The sequence below is a fragment of the Aulonocara sp. 'chitande type north' Nkhata Bay genome, linkage group LG7 (genome assembly GCF_057382095.1).
Source record: "Aulonocara sp. 'chitande type north' Nkhata Bay isolate Kocher_YH1m ecotype deep benthic linkage group LG7, A_spYH_male_GT1.1, whole genome shotgun sequence".
Classification (NCBI taxonomy): Eukaryota; Metazoa; Chordata; class Actinopteri; order Cichliformes; family Cichlidae; genus Aulonocara; species Aulonocara sp. 'chitande type north' Nkhata Bay.
In genome coordinates this window covers 29,213,081-29,238,828 of record NC_141350.1, presented here as the reverse complement: position 1 = coordinate 29,238,828, position 25,748 = coordinate 29,213,081, and the positions used below count along the sequence as shown (strand labels likewise).

At 47.4% G+C, this 25,748-nt stretch overlaps 1 protein-coding gene across 1 annotated transcript in view; it reads left to right on the top strand.

The window, feature by feature from the left end:
- The first annotated feature begins 713 nt into the window (after positions 1–713).
- gfra2b (GDNF family receptor alpha 2b) overlaps positions 714–25,748 on the top strand; it is a 156,743-nt gene continuing 131,708 nt past the window's right edge. Inside the window, exons 1-2 of the mRNA XM_086299895.1 lie at positions 714–1,313; positions 4,821–5,120. Coding sequence (XP_086156021.1) covers positions 1,241–1,313; positions 4,821–5,120 — 373 coding nt within the window. The 5' untranslated portion in view covers positions 714–1,240. The remainder of the gene's footprint in view (positions 1,314–4,820; positions 5,121–25,748) is intronic.

Here is a 25,748-nt window from a genome sequence, read left to right as displayed (position 1 = left end):
ATCTAGCTAAGTGTAAACAGCAGTAAATACTAAATATTCAATGTTGCTGTGCAGCACGCAGGACAGATGTGCTTCGAAGTAGCAGCCAAGAAAGGTGTAATTTGGGTCTACGAGCAGTGAACACCCGTGTGCATACCTGTGTAGATCAGCGCGCTTGTATTCCAAAGGTTTCTCCATGTAACGATCTGCTAGGGAGTGTGGGGGGGCCACAGCCCCGTCCTCCAGGGTGTGATATATTCTAAAATAATAAAGGTAGATCAAAAAAAATATGTTAAGATGAAATTATAATAAAAAATTAATTATAGTTATGTGATTCTAACTTTAATTTAATTTAATATAAGTTTAAAAAAGGGAAATAAGGAAAAATATAACTACAGCACAAAAAGGTAAATAATAAAACGAAGAATAAAAATAAATTAATAATTAATAATGACAATAATTAAAATGTAAAATAACAAAAATAATTACACTAAAACTATACATTCATATGTAAATAAAAAATGAATATAAATAAAATGTATGATTAAAATATAAAATACCTGGGACATTTTCAATAATAAAAGATAAATAAATAAACAGTCATTACAGTAATAGCAGATCGTGTCTTTCAGTCAGATGACGTTGCTCTGAGGTCACACTCCGGGTCAACGTAAGGAGTAAACGCGCGTGCGTTTGACACCCGGAGAAAGGGAGAAAGAGAGAGACAGAGCGAAAGAGAGTCTGAGTTTTGGGTGAGGAGGGGGTGAGGAGGAGGAGAAGGAGGTTTCGAGGTTTTCCTCAGTGCTCGCACGCGCTGGGCTTGCTGAAAGACGCACGAGGCTGCTACTGGAGTAGATTCTAACCGGCGGGAGACGCGCGTGCCGTTACCCACCGGGCAGCTCCGGTGTGTGACTGTGTGTGTGTGTGACAAAGAGGAGGAAGAGTAGCGGACAGAGTCACATTGAGCCCGGAAAGTTGGAGTACAGCTGCGGAGTGATCGGGGGCAGCTGATGTTCTTCACCGAGGACAGAGCTCCATCTCCGGGAGAGCCGCTCCGGAGCATGCGCTCCTGCCCAGACTCCCACGCTTCTTCGTCTTCTTCTGCGTCCCTGCCGGGGCTGCTGTGAGCCCAGGACGGCGGGGTGGGAGGGGGGGATCCCACCGTGTCCGGGGTTCGTGCTAGTGCCACTATGTCGGTGGCAGTCCGCGTGATGTGCGGAGAGAGAGAGTGAGAGACCCCGACGCTCAGAGCGAGAGAACCATGACTTCCTGTGGGATTACAGCAGCACGCGACATGATCCTAATCGGCGTCGTCTGCCTGCTGCTCGTGCTCGGTGAGTACACCTCCGCTGCCCGCGTGCACGCGCACAGGTGAGGGCAGAGGCTCGGTTTGCGCCTCTGTCAGTCAGCTGGGTCTAAAGATGCTCTCGTGCTCTGAAACACCGAGTAACCGTCAGCAGGAGTACTCGGATACTCACAGAGATACTCCATTACAAGTGAAAATGTTGCAGTGCATGAAGTTAACTTTTAAATCTCCGCAGACAAATAGCGCGCGCCCTTACCCTCAGCCCATGTACCAGCCGTGACGTGTTAGAATAGTACAGAGTACTGTGTGTGCAGAGTACTGTGTTTACAGAGTACTTGGTGTACAGAGTACTGTGTGTACTCTGCTGTACATTCTGTTTGGATTTCTATTATGTTTCTATTGATCATCAGAGCCATAAAGAGCATCTTTGTTACATTCAGTAAATGAAATATATTCAGGTGAAGTACTCTCTGAGGTACTGCCATTTTATCCCTGACAGGGTGTAGTTATTTGTACTCCTAGGGGTTTGACTACTTCTACACCTCTGCCTTACTGTGAGCTTCTACTAAAAGATGCTTTTACCATGCTTGATACCAGGACTGAGGACAGCAGGTCTCGGGAACATTTGTTCTGATCCTGAATATTTTAATCTGAACTTTTTACTGCTGCACAAACATCCACGTACCCCTGAAAGGTCACATCGTTACCCCGAGGTCCAGTAATTAGCTCTTTGTGTGGCCCTCACCTGTGGGAGCTGTTCCTCTGCCCCTGGTTCTGAGCACTGGTCTGATGTGTTGCAGCTTGTTGAGGTGGAGCTGTGGGGTGGGTGACACAAGCTTGTGGTGCTGGAGCATTTCTGTCTGCAGTGGAACAAACAGAGTGTGGAGCCGTGTTTTTTCGTGCCACCTTTTTTTTGTGTCTCTGCAGAGTGTAAATGCACGTTTCATGAGAGCAGCACAGGATTTTGTCCCACTGTTCCAGCAGGGGGCGCCTGGTGCCCTACTGACCTAGCACTAACCACAGGAAAGTCTGTAGAGTCATCCAGTTTATTTTTTACAGATACAATGTGCAGATGTCCCCTGCAAGCATCGCGTCAGGTGCTGATAAAGTGTGAGATGAGGGGAGCCTGCAGAGTGTCCCACAGCTTCCATCAGTTACTCATCATAGGAGACTCAGTGAAGGCCAGCTCAGGTCTCAGGTCTCAGGCGTCAGTCCCGGTCCAGTCAGCTTAAAGGTGTAGCATTGTTCACCAGCTCCAGCAGCTCCACTAGCTCCGGTTCTGAGGTGGCTATGTTCCACAGTGCTCTCCTTAGACCAGGTGAACAGGAAGAGCCTCCTCGAGTGATTGTGAGGATTAAGGAGGACTTCAGGGACCACAGCCTGTGTGGGACATCAGTATTCACTGCAGACCATAGAAAGCATATAAAGATGTGGATGAACCCACAGTAACAGCCTCATTCATGAATGTTTTCACACGGATTACAAAGAGTTTAGGTTCATGGTTAGTTGAGAGTAACGGGTTAACGGTCCACCTGGCTGTAACAGACAGCTCACCTGTAAGAAACAGCTGCCTCTTCGAGAGGTGGGCTTAGCTTTAGTTTGCACTGCTCTTCACGTCATCATTGCTGATCTCACCACCTCAAACTCTGGGACGGCCGTCAGCTTTCTGAACTGTAAAGCCTTTCAGATGAGAGCTCAAACATCTGCAAGGACAAAAACAAGTTCAGCTCAAGCACCTGATTGTCTTCTTCAAATCCCAGAATCAGGAAGCTCTGAAACACATCTGACAGTTAGAAATGGTCCAAAGATGTTCTCCAGATGTTCTCACTGAAGGATTTCCCTGCTAGAACTTTAGACAGAAAGAAAAAACTGAACAGCAGCAATATTTGGAGGGCAGGTTGAGGTATATCAGTCGTTACCTGCAGAGCTGTGGTTAGGCTCGTATGAACACAGAGAAGATGGAGGATAAGGGTGAAAATCTTCCTAAATGAAAGTTCACTTTGAGGTCCCTCAATGGGCAGAAGGCACAAAGAAGATGCCAAACGAATCAAACTTCAGCCGAGAGAATGGGTGAGATGATCTGTCCACAGCATGAGGTCAACCATTCATAGTCTGGATTACTCACTGTGAAAGCCATGATCCCCAGCTTCTGGTCCACATGTGAGGTTTCAGGAGCTGTACCAGGGACGAGGAAAATGGAAGGAGGAGCATGCTGCAGCACTTTCACTTTTACTTTGAAGGAGAACTACAGCTCTTTGCACTTTTATTTTGAAGAACCGCAGCTCTTTGCACTTTTATTTTGAAGGAGAACTACAGCGCTTTACATTTTTAATTTCGAAGAAGGACTATGGTGCTTTGCGCACTGAAGGACAAAGATCTGAATGTGTGTTTGTTCCACATCGTGTTTCCTCTCTATAACACAGCCTTTATATTCATTCACAGAATTATTATATGATTATGCTTCTGGTTATCATAGGTAATTTTTGGGACTGTGAAATGTCAGCGGCATGTAATGTAATAGTTTACTTTTACCCTCCTGCCTGGTTTTGTGCCGGTTAACCGTTAGATCGTGTTGTTTGTTGGCGTTCAGCATGTTATGTCTCTAAAATAATGACTCCAGCAGCTCACACACACACTTCCTGTTTCTGAAAACCCTCGAAATCCCACGAAATGCACACACCTGCTATCTGCGGCTGCCGACAGGTAAACATTCATTTATCTGGTCCCTGTGATGCTCGCTTAATTGGATTCACCCGCATGCTATTGTCTCTGCTGGACGGAAGCTGTTGAACTGCCTGACAAAGGCCACGCTCGACACAGATGGAGCTGAGTCTGTGCGCCCTGGAGGAGATGTCGAACCGGATTAGTGTGGGATATTTTCTTGAGGACATCCGCGCAATGCCTTCTAATGTTTCCTATTTCAGTTTCATATGTTTCTGTCACAGCTAACGGCCGCTGGAACAACAATAACCTACAACAGGAAGACATATATGATATGATGCTCTATGAACACGTGCTGGCTTTATCCTCAGCTTCTTATCAGGAGATCACCTCATCTCGATCCGAGATCCATCACTGAGCCTTCAATCTGCAATCCTGAGTTACAGCTGAGAAACTGAGGCATAGCATACAGACACACCTCCACCTGCACCAGAGGAAAAGCCTGCCTGAGTCTGCAGAGACGCACATTTATCTGACCAACAGCCCCATTAATATTTTTACATTTAGTTTTAAACGAGCTCTGTTTGAACTGATTAGTTTGCTATGTTAAAGAGGTGGAAAAAGATCACAAAGAAGCAATAAGTGACAGTAAACAGGTGCCAAAAACTACAAAGAGACAAAAATATTGGAAAAATATTTAAAAAGACCATACGCACACACAAAAATTTAACAAAAAGCAGAGCAGAGACACACGGTGACTCTAATGAGACACAAAATGACTGCAAATAGATAAAATGATCACAAAAGTAAACAGGAAGTGAGTGAAGCTAACACCTCTGTGTCTAACTCCCGCCTTCTCCCTGTTTTCCTGCAGATGTGTGCGTTTGTGACTCGGAGCTCGGCACCCCCGGCTGGAGGGAACCTCTAGACTGTGTCCGAGCCTCCGAGCTGTGCAACCAGAACAGCCAGTGCAGCTCGCGTTACCGGATCATGCGCCAGTGCCTGTCGGGCGGGGACAAGGAGCGCAGCGCCATGCTGGCCTCCAAGGAGTGCCAGGGGGCGCTGGAGGTGCTGCAGGACTCGCCGCTCTACGACTGCCGCTGCAAGAGAGGCATGAAGAAGGAGCTGCAGTGCCTGCAGAACTACTGGAGCATCCACATGGGCCTGACTGAGGGTAAGCCTCCCATGCTGGGCCCTGTCCAGAGCTAATAAAGCCTCCTGCTGCCGCCGATGGAGCACAGCAGCTTGCTGGTGTTTTTATGTCAGGTCTTCTCTTCACACGCTGAGGTCGTCTGTTGGCCTGAAGCGCAGACAGAAAGTAGAGAAAGTTTTACTCAGTGAGCACTTGCAAACAGCAGCTAAAGACGTGAGAGAGTGCAGGGGAGCAGCCTGAAGTCTGATGTGACAGGAAGTGTGTTTATTCAGGAGACGCTCAGACATCATCACCAGAGTATGAAGAGATTTGACAGGAATGGGGAATGGATGAGTTACACTGTGTCTGCAGTGCGAGCCCTGCTGTTTTTCATCAGTATAATTTGAATTGGCTGGATTCTTCATGCTCCTCTGGATTGTCAGGGAAGCATCACTGATCCCTCAATCTCTGCAGGTTCTGCATCCTGGGCAGAGTTGTTTTTCTGGCTGTTTATGTGTGATGGACAGTAGATGTAGTGAAATTCTCAGCAGCACGAGCCACCCTGAATCTAATGACAATGGGATCGTGTCTGTGCAGTCAGGTTTGAGGGAGTTATTACTGATTGTTTGACAAAATTGCTGCAATCATGTTGATTAGTGGGTGACCTTTAACCTGGGCCAGCTGCTGGTTCAGATCGACTCATATTTGTGCTATTTTTTTTAAGATTACTCTTATTTCACCAAACTATTATTTCATTATTGATGCTGGAGTTTTAGGGCCGATATTGATAACCATCCCACCATCTATCGAGCGCCTGGTTTTGGGTCCATGAGGCTTGGTTGGACACCTACTGAATAACATGGATCTGCTGCTCAGTGAGCCCACCGCCCCAGAGGGCCTGGGGTTGGGTGGAGTGTGAGCTGGGCTGTTGACAAAAGTGGGATTGGTGTTTATGGACCCCCAGACTGGACTCAGTTAATGATTTTTAAAATCCAGATGGTAGTTAGCTGTAAATACATGAAGTCAAAGAGTGTTGATTTTATCTATCGGTAAATCTCGTGTAAAGGCTCAGAGTAAAGATGCTTTACTACCATTTAGTTTCTATAATAACAGACAGTTAGCTGTAGCATAGCTTCACAGCATGTATTCGACATGTGACTTCATCACATCCAGGTCAGGTGTATATGAAACACAGTTCATACAGCAGAGCACTGTACCCCAGGCTGCCTACAGACCCCCACAGCCATCAGTGTGATGGCTGTGGGTGTCAGGCGTCCCTTCCTCTGCCATGTTTCACTGAAATCTGCAAAACCCAAAAACTCTCAGTCCAAATAAACCTGCAGCAACGCTGAGGTTCACCCGGGGCTGTGTTCCAAACTTTGTCAGCTCTGACTTTGTGATTTTACAAAGGGAGGGCGGCGTGTTTGTTTAGCTGTTTGGTTTTCTGCAGAGGAACCTAAAAATGATTTTAATCCTTTTAAAGTGTCCATCGCGAGCGCTCCAGCGGTGCGCCGACAGACGAGCCTCTGACGGCTTTCCGAGATGCTTCTTTGGGAATTTTAGCACAACAAACGAGCCGCTCACATGAAACGCTCGCTCGCTGCAGAGCTGCTGCGTTCTCAGTCACCTGGATAACGCCCGTGGCTCGTTCACATCCCACTGCCACACACACACACGTGCACACAGCCCGTTGGCTGGCCTAGTTTAGGTCTCGGCAGTGGCAGAGCTCATTAAGAGCCTTTGTCTTTGTTCTCCTTTCCATTGAGGATGTCTCTGTAGTGCCAGCAAAGCTAGCAAAGTCTCCACATCACACACACAATGCTGTGCGGAGACACACAGGCCGTGTGTTTAAGCCTGACAAAGTTGTAATGTACAGAAACACAAACATGCTGTCTGACACGCAGCAGAACAAATATCTATACCCACTAACACTGCACGTGCTCACACGGCTTTCCTTCGTGCTGTGTTTATGTGTCTGAGCTCTGCAGTGTGTTTCAGAGTCTTTTTGCATTAAAGCATCACATCTTAACCTGGCGATCAAACATCTTGGTCGCACACAGCTGAAGGTGGACCAGTGAGAAACGCTTTGAGATCCAGAGACAGAGTCATGTGCAGTTCTTAATGATCTTCCAAACCTTTATTATTTCCTCTGCACTGATCTTGTTCACTAAAATCTCTCTTTTAGTGACTTTTAGCTCAAGCTAAACCAACAGTGAATGACTTTTAGGGAGGGGCAACGGGAGTGTTTGGTTTATTGGACAAAATTAAATGAGCTTGCCTTGTTTTCATCATCTCTAAAAGCCAAATTATAATCTGATCAATCCTCCAGCCCTGCTAGAGGCTGATGACCAGAAACACTGTGTTTATTCAAAGACAGGACCTGAGCGTGAAAATTACAATGCTAGCTGTCACAGAATATGTCCAGTTTGGACCCTGAGAGGAGGTGGAACTGAAAGTCAGTCCTCAACTGGGCCCAGCTTGCACAAAAGCAGAGGAAAAAGAAACAGGAGCCATGACTTCACACTTAAAGGTAAAGCTTGCAGAGTTCAGAAACCATCAAGCTTCCAACACAGAGCCTCAGTAGAGGCGACTGTGCATCTGAATGACTTGAAAGTATTTGGCAGAAGTTGCCGTCCTCTTTCAGAAGAGCTGGAAGCCTCTTGGGGAGGTACTGAAGATGGGTGTCCAGGTTTGGTGAGATGTTTGAGGATTACCTGGTTACTTAGCCTGATGATGGACACCTGGATGAATTAGGGTTGGGCGATTGGACGAATATATTGACTATCGTTTTTACAGGGGAGATTTATTTGCCCATCAGTAAGTTTGCTAATAATGATGGAGCTAATAGAAGCAGTCAACAGAAAAAAAAAAAATAGCGCTGTTTTAACAGCACCCTCTTTCATCTGTGAGCAAATGCACCCTCCTCAGAGTGCGCCCAAATGCTTGTTGATGGAGCTGCAGAAGCTAGTGATCGCCGCATACTCAGCTGGATGGTGGACACGTACATGCTCATGCAAATTAGTCGCGTTTGAGTACTTTGCTCGCACTATACGTCTGGACAAGTGGCACACCACTTTGGTTACATCCTTAGGTTTACCTCTTTCATCTGGTTTAGAGCCAAAGAAATCCCAAATTGGCGACTTTATATTTTTTTAGTGCTGTCAGTGCTAACTAACGCGATTAACAATTAACCCATCTGGAGGGTTAATTGTTAATCCGACCCTACTGAGTCAAAATCCCTGAAATGTCTCTGTCAATGCATATCGGGCAGTTTGTCCAAAAGTTTGTTCATTCTGCGCTCCAGATGGGTTGAGCGCGTTAAAATTTTTAATCGTGATGACCATGTTAACGCTGCATTAACGCGTTTCTTCCTGTCAAAAGGGAGTTTTTCCTTCATGTTGTTGCCAAAGTACTTCCTCACATGGGGTCATGTGATTGTTGGGATTTTTCTGTAATCCTGTAGGGTCTTTACCTTACAGTATTAAAACACCTTGAGGTGACTATTTTATTGGTGCTATATATAAAATTGAAAATAAAATTGAATTGAATCAATAGTTATGTTTTTTTAGTGGGTATGAGGGATGATGATCAGTGCTACAAAGCTGTCGCATCAGAGACTACAGTCCTCTCCAAACCTTGAACAAGGTGACAACTCAAAGTTAAAAACTCAAACAGTGTTTGTGCACTTTCAGCTAATGAGCAGGATTTCAAGGGTGCAGGTAAATGGCTTGATGTGGCGCGCAGCCTTGAGTCATGAATCTTAAAAATGATTTGAACATGGCAGCAGTCTGTGCAGATTGCTAGGAACGTCAGCGTGACTACAAAGAAGCTTTAAAAGGTTTCTCACAGGAAAGTTCATCTGCTGCTCGCTTAATTACATCCTGCTTCTGATGGGTTTATAGAAATTGTGCTCCTGTAGTTCTGGCTTCCAGCTATATTTTTCTTTCATGTGACACTGAACAAAAGATTTTCTCTTGCACTGTTTGTCTCGTTCATGCATGACGGGCAGGAGGGGATGTGTTGGCTTTTCAGCTTAAAACTTATAATAGAAGTCAGGAGGAAGAACAGGTGAGACTGAAAAGACTCCGAAGTTTCTCCCAGTACGAGGTTCAGCCTGTGTTTATGTGCCTGGAGAGGTTGATTTAGGAGACAGGTTCAAAACTCAGAGCTGTGGTCATCAGAGGAGCCAGTCTTTAACTACATAATGATAATAATAATAATAATAAGAACAACAACAACAACAACAACAAAAATGTCACTAAGAAATAATGATAATAATGATAGTAATAATAATAATAATACAAATTTTACAATGACTGTTACATCACACACACACAGAAAATCTACAAACACAGGAGTGAAACTAAAGTGTGCAGCAGACATCCAGTTTGAGATCTTTAATCTACTCTTAGGTTTTTAATCTGATTCATGTTAAAATTAGTTCTCGGTCTCAAACTTGGTCTTTAGTCTGATTTTCATTCTTACATGTTTAATCCAGTCTAAAGATTTTAGCCAAGTCTTTATGTGTTATTCTGGCCTAAATAATCATCAGTAAATTCCAACCTAATCAGGATTAGTCCTGTCAGATTATTGGATTTTTGGCTGCTAATAAAAAATAAACCTTGAAACTAACACACAACGAAATGTCTTTTGTTTTGGAAATGAGAGGTTGGGGTCGCTGAGGGCCTCACATAGATCATCTAGTCCTTAGTGTTACATTTAGACCTGAGTCTTGTCTTTAGGCCTCATTCTGTAAATTTCAGTCTAATCTCTGCTCACTGCTGGGCTCAGTGCTATGTTCAGGAGACCTTCCAGACATTTCTACATATTTTCGTGAAGGGTTTTCCTCTCGAGACTGCAATGCTTCCACCGCGGAGGTTATTTGTGTGTTTTTAGTCAAAGATTTACTTTAATTGTTATTAAAGTTCATGTAGATGGGCGAAGACTCTGTCACTGTGTGATGCTAACTTTCAGAAATAATGCTGTCACATCCTCTGAAGTGCGTCTTCACTCCTGAATGTAGTCTTTAATATGTGATGAAATCTTTACTTGTCATTGTGTTTCTGAGGGTTTATGGTTTAGTTTGTTGCCTCACTCTGGTTTTGGTTTCTGTAACGTGCCCACCTGCATTCCAGCAACAGCCAGTAATCGTTTCTTTTCTTGCAAATATTTTGTCGATCCTTTTGTTCAGAGCACAGAAAGAGAAAAGAGTCAGAAGTGAAATGGTCTCTGAAATACCAGCATGCTCTGGAAATGTGTTTAAATTGCTAATTACACGTAGTTCACTCCTGCGTGACGCTGCTTTTATAGTCTGATACAGAGTCTTTCACTTAGTCTTAAATATGGTCTTTGTGAGTCACTTGAGTAAATCAGCAGCCTGTGGCTTAATTAGGAGAGCTGTGATTGACGGCAGCATCCAGGTTTCACTTTGCAGACTCTCCAGTGAGTGTCTCTGCCCGGCAGATCCTCCGAGAGCTGCCGGGAAGGTGTTGAAGGGAAGGGTGGAAATGAGTAATGAGCTGAGGGACAGAAAATTGGTTGTGGGTGGAGAGTGCCGAGTCCAGAGATGGAGGACTGGAGTCTTTCCTGAAAGCTTTTCCTCTGGCATTCTTTTCATTATTCGTTCTTTGAGGGCTGCAGAAGAAACACTCACCCAGGAGGAACAAAGTGGGGTGACAGAGACTCTCAGAGGTTTCCTCCCACCTGTTATTATGTTCACTGTGAATGTGAAGGAGGTGAGTGGAAGCACCTTAATAGGAGAAGGAAACTTACAAATTATCAGAAAGTGAGGCACAGAATAAAAACCTGGATATGGTTAGAGATGCTGAATAAATCTATTACCACAGTAGCTATGATGATGACGACTGTGATGTCACCATGACTCACCTGTGGAAAGACCTGCATCATCTGTTGATTTAACATTTTGCCTGTCATTTTGTTACCGTATTTTCACGACCATAAGGCGCACTTAAAAGTCTTAGATTTTCTTCAAAAAGTGCGGCGCGCCCTATAGCGCGGTGCGCCCTATGTGTTGTAAGGAGGACGTAGTAGAGAACACCATGAGAACGTTAAAGGGTGAAGTGTGGGCGTTGATCGTATATACCGGGACAATCGCACATACCTGTATAAAAGAACAGGTATGTGCATTATGCAGGACATCGTTGTTTTAACAACCCTGAAAATGGCAAAGAGACACGCTTACGAAGCACAGTTTAAACTGAAGGCCATCAGCTACGCGGAGGAACATGGAAATCGAGCAGCGGCGAGAGAATTTAAGATTAACGAATCGATGGTTCGCAAATGGAGGAAGCTGGAAAACAAGGTCCGGCAGGTCAAGAAGACGCAGCTGAGTTTCCGCGGACATAAGGCGAGGTGGCTCGAGTTGGAGGAAAGACTCGAGCGGTGGATCATCGAGCAAAGAGCGAGCGGGAGAAGCGTTTCGACGGTCACCATTCGGCTAAAAGCAGTTTCACTTTCACTTTTTATGAAACGGTGCCATTTTTCCATCCGGACCAGGACTACGGTAGCGCAGCAACTTCCAGCGGATTATAAGGAAAAGCTGGCCATCTTCCGCTCCTACTGCAGCAAACACATCGGCGACAAAAACATCCAGTCCAGCCACATCACAAACATGGACGAGGTCCCGCTCACTTTTGACATCCCGGTGAGTCACACTGTGGAGAAGAAGGGGACCAGCACGGTAGCGATACGCACAACGGGGTATGAAAAGTCTTCTTTTACTGTTGTGCTTGGCTGCCATGCTAATGGACAGAAACTGCCGCCTATGGTGATTTTTAAGCGAAAGACTTTGCCTAAAGAGAAGTTTCCAGCAGAAATCATCATTAAGGCAAATGAAAAGGGCTGGATGGATGAGGAAATGATGAAAGACTGGCTGAGGGAGGTGTATGTAAGGAGACCAGGTGGTTTTTTCCACGCATCACCATCGCTGTTGATCTGTGACTCTATGCGTGCCCATCTCACAGCCGATGTGAAAAAACTTGTGAAGCAAATGAACTGTGAGCTTGCTGTCATTCCGGGAGGCCTGACAAAGGAACTCCAACCGCTGGACATCGGTGTGAACCGCCCGTTCAAAGTAAGGCTGCGAGCGGCCTGGGAGCGATGGATGACCGGTGGAGACCACAGTTTCACTAAGAGTGGAAGGCAGCGCTGGGCGAGTTACGCCACAATTTGCCAATGGATTGTAGATGCTTGGGCTAACATGTCTGCTGGCACTGTTGTTCGAGCTTTCGCAAAAGCCGGCATTGTTTCCGAGGAGCCGCATGGCACGGAAAGTGACTCTGACGGTGAAGACAGTGAACCTGGCATGTTTGATGGAGATTTAGCGCAGCTGTTCAATTCAGACACAGAGGATGAGGACTTCGATGGGTTTGATTGATGATAAAAATGTGAGTACCAAACTTTGTTTTGCTCCTGCTTTATTTTTAAATACGCACACTTGTATGCTTGTGTGTTGTTGATGATGACGATTATTGGTAATAAAAATGTGAGTACCAAACTCAGTTTTGCTCCTGCTTTATTTTTAAATATGCACACTTGTATGCTTGTGTGTTGTTGATGATGACGATTACCGGCATAAGGTACCGAATTCAGGTTTGCTCCCGCTTTATTTTTAAATACGCATACGGTACTTGTATGCGCCCTATGGTCCAGTGCGCCTTATGTGTGTGTTAAATACAGTAAGGGCACACATAACTGAGACTGCGCCTTTTAGCACAGTGCGCCTTATGGTCGTGAAAATACGGTAATATATTTCTTTATTTTATTTACACGGACTTAAGGTGGACTGATGATTGAGGATTTCATCACTTGGCTTGCAACACACATCTGTTCGCAAGACATAGCTATAGTTGCACACATTACAAAACCATGGCAAAGCTAATCCCATTACCAGGAATGGGTTTGGGGGGTGGGGTCACAAATCCATCTGTGAGCTCTTGCTTGTCAGGTGAACGTGTAAAGCATTAGTCTATGGAGGCCTGATGGTATCAGATTTCTGAGTAGGATTATTTCAGGTAGTCAGGTATGACTAGAAGGTGAAATGTTATTTAATTCTCTGAGAGCTACAAGAGCATCCTCTTGGTGGGCACCAGTGAGTGGACCCACAGTTCTAGCATAAAGGTAATATAGAATGGTAAACAATCATCACGTCTTTAAACAGAAAACACCATTCAGCTTTTCCATCTGAGATGCAGTGATGATGACTGTAAGCCGGGGCCCGAGGGCAGAATGATAAACAGCATCGAGGGCCTTAAGAGCAGCTGCAGAGGCATGCCCATAAATCATATCGCCATAATCCAGAACAGAGAGAAAAATGGCCTTAGCTACTTTTTTCTGTAAAACACAGGGAGGTTAGTTCTTTGCAAAACAACACACGTCTGAGCGCCATCATTTTATTTTGTTTGCTTCCCTCATGGGTCTCATGGCACTTTTGCCTTGGACCAGACGTTCACAGATTTCTTTCCTGCAGACCTTTGCTTGACCCAGAATAATGTCCTGCTCATTGGTAGTAGCTTGAACCGGATTGGCCAAAGCAGAGGTTCCCAAGGTGTGGGGCCCGCCTCCTGGGGAGGCGCAGAGCTATTGCAGGGGGGGCGCGGTATGAAAAGAGAAAAAAAAAAGAATGCTTGGACACTGCTAGCATAATGAACAGATTTTTGACGAGGCTCCCACACAAACGCAAAGCAGGAGATGAAGCATCGCCAAATATGTTTCCAAACCAACCTCCTTCCAATCCAAAGACTAGAAAATATGATGAAGCATATCTTCCCTTTGGCTTCACCTGCACAAGTGCCAAGTTAGGTCTCTGCAATACAATTAGTTTTCCCTGCATTGGAAGCACGCGCTGGGCTCTCCAAATCACAGACAAACAGTATCCCACATTTTTTATTTTTAGTTCACAAACACCATCCATCCATCCATCCATTCATCTTCATCCGCTTTATCCGAGGCCGGGTCGCGGGGGCAGCAGCCTAAGCAGAGAGGCCCAGACCTCCCTCTCCCCAGCCACCTCCTCCAGCTTATCCGGGGGAACACCAAGGCGTTCCCAGGCCAGCCGAGAGATATAATCTCTCCAGCGTGTCCTGGGTCTGCCCCGGGGCCTACTCCCGGTGGGACATGCCCGGAACACCAACCCCGGGAGGCGCCCAGGAGGCATCCTTGCCCGAACCACCTCAGCTGGCTCCTTTCGATGTGGAAGAGCAGCGGATCTACTCTGAGCCCCTCCCGGATGGCCGAACCTCTCACCCTATCTCTAAGGGAGAGGCCAGCCACCCTTCGGAGGAAGCTCATTTTCGCCGCTTGTATCCGCGATCTCGTTCTTTCGGTCACTACCCACAGCTCGTGGCCATAGGTGAGGGTAGGGACCTAGATCGACCGGTAAATTGAGAGCTTCGCTTTTACACTCAGCTCCCTCTTCACCACGACGGACTGGTGCAGCGTCCGCATCACTGCAGCCGCCGCACCAATCCGTCTGTTGATCTCTGGCTCCCTTCTCCCATCACTCGCGAACAAGACGCCGAGATACTTGAACTCCTCCACTTGGGGCAGGAACTCATCCCCGACCCGGAGTGGGCACTCCACCGTTTTCCGGCTGAGAACCATGGCCTCAGATTTGGAGGTGCTAATCCTCATTCCCGCTGCTTCACACTCGGTGCGAACCGTTCCAGTGCGAGCTGGAGGCCATCACCTGATGAAGCCAACAGAACCACATCATCTGCGAAAAGCAGAAATGAGATTCTGAGGCCACCGAAGTGAAAGCCCTCCGCCACTTGGCTGTGCCTAGAAATCCTGTCCATAAAAATTATGAACAGAATCGGTGACAAAGGGCAGCCCTGGCCGAGCCCATCACCCACCGGGAATGAGTCCGACTTATTGTCGGCAATGCGAACCAAGCTCTTGCAACAGTTGTATAGGGATCGAATGGCCCGTAGCAATGGGCCAGACACCCCATACTCCCGCAGCACCTCCCACAGGACACCCCAAGGAACACGGTCGAATGCCTTCTCCAAGTCCACAAAACACATATAGACTGGTTGGGCAAACTCCCATGCACCCTCAAGTATCCTTGAGAGGATAAAGAGCTGGTCCAGTGTTCCGCGACCAGAACGAAAACAGCAGTGTTCCTCCAGTATCCGAGGTTTGACTAGCGGACGAACTCTCCTTTCGAGCACCCTGGCATAGACTTTCCCAGGGAGGCTGAGGAGTGTGATCCCCCTGTAGTTGGAACACACCCTCCGGTCCCCCTTCTTAAAGATGGGGACCACCAACCCGGTCTGCCAGTCCAGGGGTACTGCCCCTGATCTCCACGCCTCTACAATGTTGCGTGGAGTTCACAAACACTTCTTGTAATAAATAACTACTCCTGACATTTTGGAGATGTTAGCTCTTTATACAGTAAAGTTACAGTGGGATACAAATAATATCAGGCTGATCCTGCCACAATTTGTTCTCCCTGTCCAAATCACAGTATCCCACAGTTGTTTATGTTTTTAAACCCATTTTGCACAGAGAGGCATTTTTGAAAAATTTATTGATAGCAATGTTGAATATTATTACAAACGAAAAAACAACTACACGTAAAATAATGACGCCGTGACGCCTCTGCCTTTCTAAATGGAGGGACAGTAACTGTGTGTGTGTAATTGTAAGCGTGTAAAAACTGAAGATAGTAAGATTAACAGTAACAGTATTTTGTCTCTATCTGTCATTGTAGAAATTAATCTCATGCAAACAATAACGTGGCGCACAGCGTGGCGTGAAAAAAGGCACATACCTTTGACGTTGCGTGACAAACTCTGTATTCCTCGTCCACACGTAACGCAAAAACTGAGTTTTAAAACATTGCCGTTTTCGTTTATTCAAAACGCCGTTTACGTGTGGACGAAAGGCCCAAACGCATAGAATCAGCTGCATTTTCAAAAATACCATGTAGGTGTGGACGTAGTGTAAAAGAATTAGAAGTTTATTTCATTTCTACGTGTAATTTATTGCAGTTTACTTGTATTTGCTTAATTGTTTACTAAATGTTTGAGGTGTGAAATAAACCACGATGGAGGTTATTTCACACCTCAAAATATGGGTGTGTGTGGTTGGGTGGTGGGGGGGCGCGAAGATTTTTCTTGTAATACAAAGGGGGTCTAACAAAATATGTTTGGGAACCACTGGGCTAAAGTATCGAAAAGTTTACATCAGGTCCCACTAGGGTTGGGCAACATGTAAAAATTTTCCAAGCGACAATTGTCAGTCCAATAACCGACGATAGGCAATATATTCACGCATGTCCAGACTTTTTGATGGGAGGAGCAATGTAATCATGCACGGACTGATTTCTGTGTTTGGACAAACTAATTGCCAAATTGCACACTGGAGGAAAAGGCTCAGATAGAAATGAACCGTTATCTCAGCGAGGAGGTCGTAAACGGAGAAGACGATCCACTGGCTTGGTGGAAAAGGCATGAAAAATGTTTAGAATAGAATAGAATAGAATTCAACTTTATTGTCATTGCACATGCACAGGTACAGGGCAACGAAATGCAGTTTGCATCCATCCAGAAGTGCTTTAGTGATATAGGTATATTACAATATATATTAGCAATAGTATAGATATGTAAGTATATTACAGAAATGGGTCTATTATGGTATGTTATAATGTACACGGTATGAAGTATGTTGTGAATATTCTATAACTAAGTATGTACAGGCTGTAGTGAGTACAAGCTATGAACAGGATATAAATATGAAAAACTATACAGAATATGAAATAAATAACTTTACAGAAATCTGAGATATACAGCTATACAGAAATGGGAACTATGCAAGTTGTAAACAGTTGTAGGATTAAAGATTATTGAATGTACAGAATGATTATTTACACAGAGCTATACAGTAGTGCAGTTAAGATAAGTGAGGGTGTAGATAGTTTCTACAGAGGCTATATAAAGTGCTAGTGGTTGTGAGTGGTGGTTCACTCCATGTTATTATTGTGTGTTTGAGGGTACAGTTGTCCATTGTGTGTGTGTATGTTCAGTCCATGAGTTTAACGTGGGTCAGCTGTCAGGAGGCAGAGTTCAGGAGTCTGACAGCTGTGGGGAAGAAGCTGTTCCGGTACCTGGTGGTCTTAGTCCGGAGGCTCCTGTGGCGCCTCCCAGAGGGCAGGAGGGTGAAGAGTCCATGTGATGGGTGACTGGGGTCTTTGATGATTTTCCCAGCCCTTTTCAGACACCGCTTCCTGTAGATGTCTTTTATGGCAGGAAGTGGTGCTCCGGCGATGCGCTGGGCAGTTTTCACGACCCTCTGCAACGCCTTCCGGTCCGAGGCAGAGCAGTTCCCGTACCAGACTGTTATACAGTTGGTCAGGATGCTCTCGATGGTGCAACGATAGAAGTTCACCAGGATGTCTGAGGACAGGTGGTTCTTCCTCAGAGTCCTCAAGAAGAAGAGGCGCTGGTGAGCCTTCTTGACCAGCTTGGAGCAGTTGGTCGTCCAGGTGAGATCCTCGGAGATGTGGACTCCCAGGAACTTGAAGCTGCTCACACGCTCCACAGCCGTCCCCTTAATGTGGATGGGTGGATGTGGGTCAGCATTCCTCCTGTAGTCCACGATGAGCTCCTTGGTCTTCTCGGTGTTAAGCAGCAGGTTGTTTGTGTCGCACCACTCAGCCAGACGATCCACCTCCTCCCTGTAGGCGGCCTCATCGTTGTCACTGATGAGGCCAATCACCGTGGTGTCATCTGCAAACTTAATGATGGTGTTGGAACCATCAGCAGGTCTGCAGTCGTGGGTGAAGAGGGAGTAGAGGAAAGGGCTCATCACACAGCCTTGTGGTACACCGGTGTTCATTGTGATGGTAGATGAGCAGTGGTTATCCAGCCGGACATGTTGGGGGCGGTTGGTCAGGAAGTCCAGTAACCATTTGCAGATGAGGGAACTGATGCCCAGGTCTGTCAGTTTCCTGATGAGTTGTGAGGGGTGGATTGTATTGAATGCTGAACTGAAGTCTATAAACAGCATTCTGGCGTAGGTGTTGTTGTTGTCCAGGTGTGAGAGGACAGAGTGCAGTGCGATGGAGACTGCATCCTCTGTGCTCCTGTTCTGGCGGTATGCGAATTGGTGGGGGTCCAGGGTGGGGGGGAGACAGGATTTGAAGTGTGCTAGGACCAGCTGCTCTAAGCACTTAGTGATGATGGGGGTGAGTGCTACTGGGCGGTAGTCATTGAGGCAAGATGGGTTGGAGTTTTTGGGTATCGGGACGATGGAGGTGGATTTGAAGCAGGCCGGTACCACAGCGTGGGCCAAGGACAGATTGAATATGTCTGTGAGCACTCCTGCAAGCTCCCCAGAACACGCTCTGAGAACACGCCCGGGGATGCCATCAGGACCTGCAGCCTTGTGGACATTGATCCTGCTCAGCACCGCTCCTACATCGGTGGGGGAGAGAGTCAGAGGTTGGTGGTCTGGCGTCATGTCTGCTTTGGTTGTGGTTGTGGGGTTCCCTCGCTCAAAACGAGCATAAAAGTTGTTGAGCTCGTTGAGGAAGGAGACATCAGAGGATGCGGGGGAGGGTTTGGTGGTCCTGTAGTCTGTAATGGTCTGGAGTCCTTGCCACATTCGTCGGGGGTTGGAGTTGGAGAAGTGTTCTTCTACCTTCTTTTTGTAATGGTGTTTGGCTTTTTTGATGCCCTTCTTTAGATTAGCCCTGGCTGTGCTGTAGGCGTGTGCATCTCCTGACCTAAAGGCAGTGTTGCGGGCCTTCAGGAGGAGACGAACATCCCGGTTCATCCAAGGCTTCTGGTTGGGGTACATGGTGATCCGTTTCTGGGTGGTGACACTGTCTGTGGTTTCGGAGATGTAATCCAGTACAGATGAGGCGTACTGGTCCAGGTCTGTGTGGGTGAACATATTCCAGTCTGTGTTTTTAAATCTGTCCTGGAGCACTGCCTCTGTCCCCTCTGGCCACACTTTAATTGTCCTCACAGCAGGTTTCACACGTTGGATGAGTGGTGAATACCTAGGTGTAAGGAACAGGGAGAGATGGTCCGATTGTCCAATGTGGGGGAGGGGTGTGGCTTTGTAGGCTCCAGCCAGGTTGGAATACACATGGTCTAAAGTCTTGTCTCCTCTGGTGTGGCAGGAGACATGTTGGTGGAATCTGGGGAGGACTGACCTTAAAGTGTGGTTGAAGTCGCCAGCAACAATAAAAGCAGCCTCGGGGTGTTTATTCTGGTGTTTGTTAATGGCTGCAGAAAGTTCTTTCATGGCCAACCTAGCATTAGCGTCGGGGGGGATATACACGGCAGTGAGTATGATCGAAGTGAGTTCTCTGGGGAGATAATAAGGTCTGCATTTGACCATTAAAAACTCCGCATTAGGTGAGCAGTGACTCTCAGTAGTAGTGGAGTTCATGCACCAAGCATTGTTAATATAAATGCACAAACCTCCACCTCTGGTCTTGCCGGAGTCATCTGCTAGCCTGTCGGCTCGGTGTGTGTGGCGTCCTGCTAACTCGATAGCATTGTCCGGGCAGCTGTTGTTCAACCATGTTTCGGTGAAAAACATGACATTTGAGTCCATAATCCGTCTGTTGTTAGTGATGGAGAGCCGTATCTCATCCATTTTGTTTGCCAGAGAACGGACATTGGCGAGGAAAATACTGGGTAAAGGCAGCCGGTGTGGTGTTAGCTTTAGCTTAGCCCGTAGCCCTCCGCGCCTACCTCGCCTTTGTTTACGATCTCGGCGCCGTCTGCGTGCACTTCCGCCCGGCCGGGGAGAGTGGGCAGCCTCCGGTGTTCTGGAGATCTCTGGGATGAGTCGGAGATCGGCGATAAAACTGTTGGAGTTGTGAGTCCAGATGTCCAGAAGCTCTTGTCTGCTGTAGGTCAGCAACGCACAGCAATTCTGGACGAATAATCCGGTTAAAAGTAGATAAAAAACCGCTAAATAGCAGATACTGGAGAGACACTGAGCCTCGCGTTGTTCACGCGCCGCCATCTTTCCCATTGATGTCACACATGGTTCGGAAATATCTGCGTATACCAGCCACAAGCAAACCTTCAGAACAGGTCTTTCAACACCACCTATTGTTAACCACCTGCGCACACTGCCAAAACCTGATAAAGTAAACATGCTTGTTTTCCTGTCAAATATGTCACAAACGGTTGCGGGGACACAACAGGCTGGAGAGCACCGGCTTGACCTGGGACACATGAAACACGTTATGAATGCGCATGTTGTGCGGTAACTTGAGGCGAACAGACACAGGGTTAACAATGGCGTCTATGGCAAAAGGGCCAATGAACTGGGTTGACAGTTTTTTAGATTCGACCCATAGTGGCACAAAGCGAGTAGACAGCCATACCTGTTGTCCCACAGCATACGCCGGGGCTGGCATCCGACGGTGGTCAGTGAGCGCCTTGTTCCGTTCTTTAGTGCGGAGTAGGGTGGCTCGAGTCGCACGGCGGCACCTACGGCCTGTGAGCCTGCACAGAAGGAACGGTGTGCTCACCTTCGATAGCAGGAAGCAAAGGCGGTTGGTATCCCAGGGATGCTTCAAAAGGAGACTTGCCCGTGGCAGTGGAGGTGTGGCTGTTATGCACGTATTCAATCCACGGAAGCTGTTCACTCCAGGTCAATTGGTTATGGGAGGCGACGCAGCAGAGGGCAGCCTCAAGCTCCTGGTTAGCCTGCTCAGATTGTCCATTACTCTGTAGGTGAAACCCGGAAGAGAGACTGACCTTTGCTCCCAGAGCGGAGCAGAACTCCCTCCACACTAGGAACGTAAACTGCGGCCCTCTGTCCGAGACGACATCCTCGGGGATCCCGTGGAGCCGGAACACCTGGGCGGTGAGGAGCCGAGCTGTCTCCAGGGCCGTGGGAAGTTTCGGAAGGGCGACGAAATGAGTGGTTTTGGAGAAATGGTCGACATGAGCAGATGGTATTGCGGTGTTACCTGAAGAGGGCGGTAATCCAGTGATGAAATCCAGGGAGATATGTGACCATGGGCGAGCCGGTGTGGGGAGAGGCTGAAGAAGGCCCGGGGGAGGACGATTCTGGGCGCACGTAGAACAGGCTGACACATATTCCCTGGTATCCTTTGTTATACAGGGGCACCAAAAGTAGCTTCGGAGGAAGGATACAGTGCGGAGGACCCCCGGGTGGCACGAGAAATGGGCGGTGTGAGCCCACTGGAGAACTTGAGGGTGAACAGATGTAGGAATGAAGAGGCGGCCGGGCGGGCCGGTTCCCGGGTCCAGCTCAGATTCTTGTGCCTCCTGGATGAGCGACTCGATCTCCCATAAAACTGCCCCAATAACACAGGCGGACGGGAGGATGGGTCCAGGGTCCGATTCCTCCTCTGTGCTGACAAACTGCCGGGAAAGGGCATCTGGCTTCATATTCCGTGACCCCGGCCTGTAGGTGATAGTGAAATCAAAGCGGGTAAAAAACAAAGCCCACCTGGCCTGCCGGGAGTTGAGGCGTCTGGCCGAACGAAGGTACTCCAGGTTCTTATGATCCGTCCACATGATGAATGGCTGCGCTGCTCCCTCCAACCAGTGCCTCCACTCCTCCAGGGCGAGCTTGATGGCCAATAGTTCCCAGTCTCCGATGTCATAATTACATTCTGCGGGAGAGAGGTGGCAAGAGTAGAAGGCACATGGGTGGAGCTTGCCATCCTCCTGCTCGGACAGGACTGCTCCCACTCCGGAGTCTGATGCATCCACCTCCACAATAAACTGCCGGGTGAGGTCCGGTTGACGGAGAATGGGCGCTGCAGAAAGCCTCTCCTTGAGCAGGGTAAAGGCATGCTGCGCAGCAGAATCCCACTGGAAAGAAACTTTGGGAGAAGTAAGTTTAGTGAGTGGGAGAGTGATTGTACTGAAATCACGAATGAATTGCCTGTAAAAGTTTGCAAATCCCAAAAAACGTTGCAGCTGCCGACGATTTGGAAGGTCGGTCCTTCAGTTCCTCCTCTCGATGACATAGCCCAGAAAAACCACCGAGGTCACGTGGAACTTGCACTTCTCCCCCTTCACAAAGAGCCGGTTCTCCAGAAGGCATTTGAGGACCTGCCTCACGTGAACTTGGTGCTCCGCAAGCACCTTTGAAAGCATGTCATCCAGGTACACAAAAACGATTGACAAAGTCACAGAGCACATCATTAACCATGGCTTGGAACACTGCGGGAGCATTGGTTAGACCAAAAGGCATCACGAGGTATTCAAAGTGGCTCAAGTGGGTGTTGAATGCAGTTTTCCACTCATCCCCCTCCCTGATACGCACCAGATACCTCCTGCATAGAGCCCACTCACACCTGGATGGGGGAAAAGGCACGGTCAGGATCCTGTTTCTTGACTTTTCCAGTGCCTTTAATACCATCCGGCCCTGTATGCTTCAGGAAAAACTGAACAGGATGGAGGTGGACCCCTGCCTGGTGGCTTGGATCTCCGACTACCTCACTGACAGACCACAGTACGTCAGGCTGAAGGACATCACGTCTGACACTGTGGTCAGCAGCACAGGAGCACCACAGGGAACTGTGCTGTCCCCTCTTCTCTTCACCTGTACACCTCTGACTTCTGCTACAACTCTGAAGTATGCCACATTCAGAAGTTTGCAGATGACACAGCCATCATGGGGTGTATCTGGGATGATCAGGAAGAGGAGTACAGAAGTCTGGTGAGGAACTTTGTTGCATGGAGTCACACAAACCACCTGCAACTCAACACCTCAAAGACTAAGGAACTGGTTGTGGACTTCGGGAGGTCCAGAGAAGGTCCACTGCCGGTTCAGATAGAGGGGGAGGAGTACCTCGGGCTGTGGGTGGACAATAAACTGGACTGGTCATGCAACACAGAGCACCTGTATAAAAAAGCCCAAAGCCGACTGTACTTCCTCAGGAGGTCTGCAGGAAGCTCCTGAGGATGTTTTACCAGTCAGTGGTTGCTGGAGTACTTTTCTATGCTGTGGTGTGCTGGGAGAGCAGCACAGCAAAGAAGGACTCATCCAGGCTGGAGAAACCGATCAGGAAGGCTAGCTCTGTGGTCGGCATGAAGCTGGACACTCTGGTGACAGTGGCAGAGAAAAGGACACTAAAAAACTGCTGGACATTATGAACAATGCTGGGCATCCTCTGCACACGGCCATTAACAACCAGAAGAGTCTGTTCAGTGACAGGTTGCTTCTCCCCAAGACAAGAACTAACAGACTTAAAAACTCCTTTGTCCCACACGCCATCAGACTGTTTAACTTCTCTCTGGAGGGGAGAGGGAGGGGAAACAGGAGGACAAAGGAGGGGGGAACAACTAAGCTGTAGTGCCTCTTCACTTCACTGTGCAATAACTTTTGTGCAATACTTTTGTTAATAGTCAACAGTGCAAAAGACCTCAATACTTGAAATGTGCAATTCACTTGTATTTTTATTTTTATTGCTATTTATTCTATTTATCCCCTTCGTATATTTTATTTATATATATGTGTGTGTGTGTGTGTGTGTGTGTGTGTGTGTGTGTGTGTGTGTGTGTGTATATAATATTCTGTAACTCTGTAACTTCTGTCGGTGCTGTGCTTTTGGAAACCGAATTTCCCAGAGGAACCCGCCCGAGGGATTAATAAAGTTTTATCTTATCTTATCTTATATTATCTTATCTTATCTTAGCTTATCTTATATTATCTTATCTTATCTTAGATGGTAAGCATTGCGCAAATCCAGCTTGCTAAAAACAGTCATGCCTTGAAGCAGCTCAAAGGCAGAGGAAAGCAACGGCAAAGGATATTTGTTTTTCACAGTGATCTGGTTCAGGACCTGATAATCTATGCATGGCCGCAGAGACTTATCCTTTATAGCCACAAAGAAAAACTTGGCCGTGACAGGTGAAGAGGAAGGGCGAATCAAGCCTGCCACGAGCGACTCCGTGATGTAGCGCTCCATGGCGTTTCACGGGCGAAAGCCGTGAGCGTCCCAGCTCCATGGGCTCCTACTCCTCTTCACTGGCCTCAGATTCACGCAGCCCACAAGCCGCTGTGGAGGCTCCGTGAAGCCCCAGAGGTTCATAACGGGAGGGTGCGTGTGAACTCCAGTGCGCGCGTACTCGATTGTCCACTCGAATACACAGGGTCATGAGAGCAACTAGGGAGGAAGGCAATTCACAAAGCATCAGTTCATTTTTGAGTTCATCAATAATGTTAGTCAGTAACGCACTCTTGAGTGGCTTTTCCCCCCATTTCATCTGCTCAGCCAAAGTGGAAGAGAGCATAGAAAAATTGGCCATGCTCCGCTTACCTTGTTTGAGAGCGAGTAAGCGTTGGCCAGCGGCGGCTGCAGTGGACTTTTTGTCAAACACATTTTAAAATTTATCAAGGAAGTCAGAAAAGGACATTTCAGGGGTAGCGTGAAGCACTGCTTGCGCCCAGGTCAGTGTGCGATACTGGAGTAACTGGTCAATATAAGCAATTTTAGCACCATCACTAGAAAAAACTTGCGGCTGCTGACAAAACTGGAGGAAACATTGAGTGAGCAAACCAGTGCATTTACCAAGTTCTCCAGAAAAAGCTTTAGGTGTAGGGAGAAATCTGTCTAATAGAACAGGTGTAGGAGCTGGTGGTGTGGCACTTACAACTGGTGCTGGCGTCTCCTGTGGGGGGTGCGGCGGCGGGTGGATTCACCGCCAGAGGTGTTTGCTGAGCCACAGCCTGCGTGAGGTTTGCAAGCTCACCTCGAATGTGGATAAACATTTGCTCCTGACGCTCCAGCATCGCTGCCAATGTGGCAAGAGTGGGGGTCGAGGTCGCTGAATCTGCTGAGTCCATTTTTGTGGCTGGATGATTCTGTCACAAACTGTTGCAGGGACTCGCTGAGCGCAGAGCGGGTTGTCAGTTCCAAACACAGAGTTTATTTACAAACACCAAGTGCAGAATATATACAGTGGGGGAAATCCAGGGTTCTGAGGGTCCAAGGGAAAGGTCCAGGGGAAAACTCTCTTGCACTCGTTCTCTTCTCCTATACTCCAACACACACACGTCCACACAGCGGGGAGGTCACGGGTCCGGGGGGGAGAACTATCACACAGGAAAGGCAGGTTAGACAAAGTCACGAATCTTACACAAGCTAACGTTCACAAGAGCTAGAGAGGATCACTAACGTGTCTCACACAATCATCCAGCGACGAGAAGTCTGTGTCCCAGCCTTAAATGGTAGAGACATAATGGCAACATAACAGTGACAGGACCGGGAGACCGCAGTGAGCTCCGCCCAGGCAGAGCGGCAAAGGAGAGAGAGAGAGCACTTTACTGTATACAGAGCTAACATCTCCAAAATGTCAGGAGTAGTCAGTTAGTCATTACAACAAGTGTTTGTGAACTAAAAATCAAGAATGTGGGATACTGTTTGTCCGTGATTTGAAGAGCCCAGCGGTGCTCCCGACTAAGGGAAAACCAATTTTGCAGGGGAGACCTACCTTGGCACTTGTGCAGGTGAAACCAAAGGGAAGATATGCTTCACCATATTTTCTAGTCTTTGGCATAGAATGAAGTTGGTTTGAAAACATATTCAGCAATGCTTCATCTCCTGCTTTCCGTCTGTGTAGGCGCCCCATGCTAGCAGCGTTGTTTTTTTTTGTTTTTTTTTTCTGGCAATGGCTCTGGGCCCCACACTTTGGG